The 3,099-nt window shown below is 46.6% G+C and overlaps 1 protein-coding gene across 1 annotated transcript; it reads right to left on the bottom strand.

Moving 5' to 3' along the window:
• Positions 1-1,570: 1,570 nt before the first annotated feature.
• Positions 1,571-2,245, bottom strand: LOC141631300 (uncharacterized). The gene is made up of 2 exons (XM_074443989.1): positions 2,114-2,245; positions 1,571-2,011 (listed from the first exon to the last, which is right to left on the bottom strand). Exons 1-2 carry the CDS (start codon positions 2,243-2,245, stop codon positions 1,571-1,573), a joined length of 573 nt encoding a protein of 190 aa, XP_074300090.1.
• Between the last annotated feature and the right edge of the window lie 854 nt (positions 2,246-3,099).

Genomic DNA, 3,099 nt, shown 5'->3' with positions numbered 1-3,099 from the left:
GTAGTTGGTCACGACTAAAACTGTATGTGACTCAAAATAGGGAAGCAATTTGTACGAAGCAGTAATAAGTGCTAAAACGAGTTTTTTAGAGATGAATACCAGGTCTCTGCAGGTAACAGAGACTTGCTTATATAGTATATCGGTTTCTGCATCCCTTCGTGCTCTCGTACCAGTACAGCGCTTACAGCCCCCTCTGTCAATGATAGATACAAGTACAACAGTTCTCCCTGTTCTGGCTTGGAGAGAAGAGGAAGGGTGCTCAGGTACTGCTTGAGCTCCCCAAACGCCTTTTCATGCTCCTGCGTCCACTCAAACTTATGGCTCTTCCTCAGGATGTCATAGAACAATCCACACCTGTTTGAGGACCTTGATATGAACCGGTTTAGGGCTGCTACCCGACCTGTGAGCCTCTGTACATCCTTTGGATTCTAAGGAGATTTTAACTGAAGTACTGCTTTGATTTGCTCCGTGCTGGCCTCTATCCCTCTTTGCGTCACCAAGTACCCCAGGAATTTCCCAGAGGAGACTCCAAAAGTGCATTTCAGTGTTTCAGCTTCATATGGTATTTTCTGAGGATTGAGAAGGTATTCTCCAAGTGGGACATATGTTGTTCTGCTTTCTCGGATTTAACTACCATATCGTCAATGTAGACTTCCATTGTTCTCCCTATCTGCTCCTTAAACATTCTGTTCACCAGGCGCTGGTAGGTAGAACCAACATTCTTGAGGCCAAAGGGCATCACATTGTAGCAGTAAAAGCCTCTGTCAGATCTGAAGGCTGTTTTCTCCTGATCCTTAGGATCCATTTTTATCTGGTTGTACCCACTCCAGGCGTCCAAGAAGGTAAGCAGCTCATGCCCTGCTGTAGCGTCTACCATGAAATCAATGTACGGCAGGGGGAACAAGTCTTTTGGGCAAGCTTTGTTAAGATCTGTGAAATCAACACATACTCTCCACTTGTTGTTCTTCTTGGGTACAACCACAACATTCAAGAGCCATTTTGGGTAGTTAACTTCCCTGATCTCGTCTGGTACCATGAGGTTGCCTACCTCCTGGTTTATCACCTCGTTCCTTTCAGGAGCAAATTTCCGCCTTTTTTGCTGGACTGGAGGAAAGCTGGGGTCTACATTTAACCGGAGTATAATTACACTTGGATCTATGCCAATCATGTTGCTATGGAACCAGGCGAAACAATCCATGTTAGTACGTAATAATTCAATAATCTGCTCACGGATGTTACCTGCACAATCAGCTCCCACCAGCACTGTTCTTACTGGAAACTGTGGGTCCAGGTTTACTTCATCGAGTTCCTCCTGGGGAGGTGCATTATACTCCCTCTGGACGCACATTTTCTATAATTGCTATGCTGGACCCGCTGCGGTGGGTTTCAGAGCGTTCTTGTAGCAATCCCGAGCTTCATTTTGATCTCCCCGTATCTCCTGTAGTCCCCAGGGTGTAGGGAACTTCAGGCTCTGATTGTACGTTGATGGTACCGCTTTCGTTTCATGGATCCAAGGCTTGCCAAGTATCACGTTATAAGTTGACGGACCATCAATGACCAAGTACCGTACCTATTTGTTCATACCCCCTGCAAAGGTAGGTACCACTATTTCTCCAAGGGACTGTTTGGTTTCGCCGCTGAAACCTACCAAGGTTATTGCCTTCTTCACCGGGTCTTTTTCGCTGAACCCCATGTTCTTCAAGTTTTCCAGCATTATCATATTCACAGAGCTTCCTGTATCGACTAATATCTTTTTAACAAGGCAATTCCCTATAGAAAGGGTAATGATCAAGGCGTCATGGTGGTGTTCTGCCTCATCAGGTACGTCTGCCTCATCGAATGAGATTGCTGGTAGATGCTGTCTGCTGACCCTGAGGGAGAACTCTGGTTTATCGCCATTAGTCTCGGTTGCATGGCGTTTTGCTGTTGAATAAGTTAGACCACATATCTCTGACCCCCCTGTGATGACGTTCACTACCTTTGAGTAAGGTGGAGGTGGGGATGGTTGGTCCTAGTCAGCAGTATTGATCTTTCTAGATTTCGCCCCATTGGGGAGCAGGTGATCCAAGCATCCAGCACTGTAGAGGTGCTTCACTTTCTTTCATAGTACTACACAATCTTCTGTATTGTGGCCAATATCGTTGTGGTATTCACACCTTTTACTGGCATCTCTTCTGTCGTTCTCCCTGGGAATAGGCTTCTTAGGCCACCTGGCCCTCTGCCCTAGCTCCCTGATTGCCTTCATTACCCCAACAAGTCATGTGGTGAACCCATACTCGTTTAGCTTAGGTGGAGCCTCGGTGCTCTCTATTTCTCCGGAGACTTTCTTCACTGTGTTCTTGCTGTAGGGTTTGCTCTTTAATTCTCTCTTTGTTGTGATTTTTCTGCTGGACGACTTTGTTCCACACAGGTCCCTTCTATCCTCATTCTCCTCTAGGCGATAAGTAGCCTCTGCCATTTGCTTGACTTCCTCAAAGGTGGCACATGGATGCTTGGTGAGATCCTTGTACAAATCAGAGTTGCGATGCAGTCCCCTTCTGAAGGCATTGACTGCCGTTGTAGGGTCGCACCTAGGGATAGATATTTTTTCCACATTGAATCTGGCTAGATAATCCCTGGTGGAATCCTCGAACCTCTGGACGATCCGGTATAGATCACTGGATAATTTTTCCGGCTTGCGAATGCTTGCGTACTGCAGATTGAAAACATTCACTAACCTTGCGAAGCTGGAAATAAACTTGTTGGGAAGGTTAACGAACCACTAGAGTGTGGCTCCTGACAAGGTGGAACCGAATCCTTTTCACATACATGCCTCCTTTTCAGGCCCTGTTGCTGCAACCACCATCATTTTTTGTTTGTACTGGTTTATGTGCTCCAGCGGATCCTATGTTCCATCATACAACGTCATTGTTGGTGTGGTGAACCCCTTTGGCATGCTGACAAGGGTAATGCTGTCCACGAAGGGGGAATTCGTATAGCATTCCGGGGTTGCTACCTCCATGGAACGTGGAAACCCTGGAACCTTGCTGGGTAAGGACCTGATATCCTACAACTGTTGTTCTACATGGCTTCCTACCCCCATATCCTGGTTGTGGGGTA

The sequence above is a fragment of the Silene latifolia genome, chromosome Y (genome assembly GCF_048544455.1).
Source record: "Silene latifolia isolate original U9 population chromosome Y, ASM4854445v1, whole genome shotgun sequence".
NCBI classification, from domain to species: domain Eukaryota; kingdom Viridiplantae; phylum Streptophyta; class Magnoliopsida; order Caryophyllales; family Caryophyllaceae; genus Silene; species Silene latifolia.
Note: the sequence above shows the minus strand (reverse complement) of the source record. Positions and strands in the feature narration are given on the sequence as shown.

Coding starts and splice junctions, on each gene's coding strand:
- LOC141631300 (XM_074443989.1), bottom strand. CDS start 2,245: ATGAAGGCAATCAGGGAGCTAGGGCAGAGGGCCAGGTGGCCTAAGAAG. Junction 2,012..2,113: donor GCCACAATACAGAAGATTGT/GTAGTACTATGA, acceptor ACTGCTGACTAG/GACCAACCATCCCCACCTCC.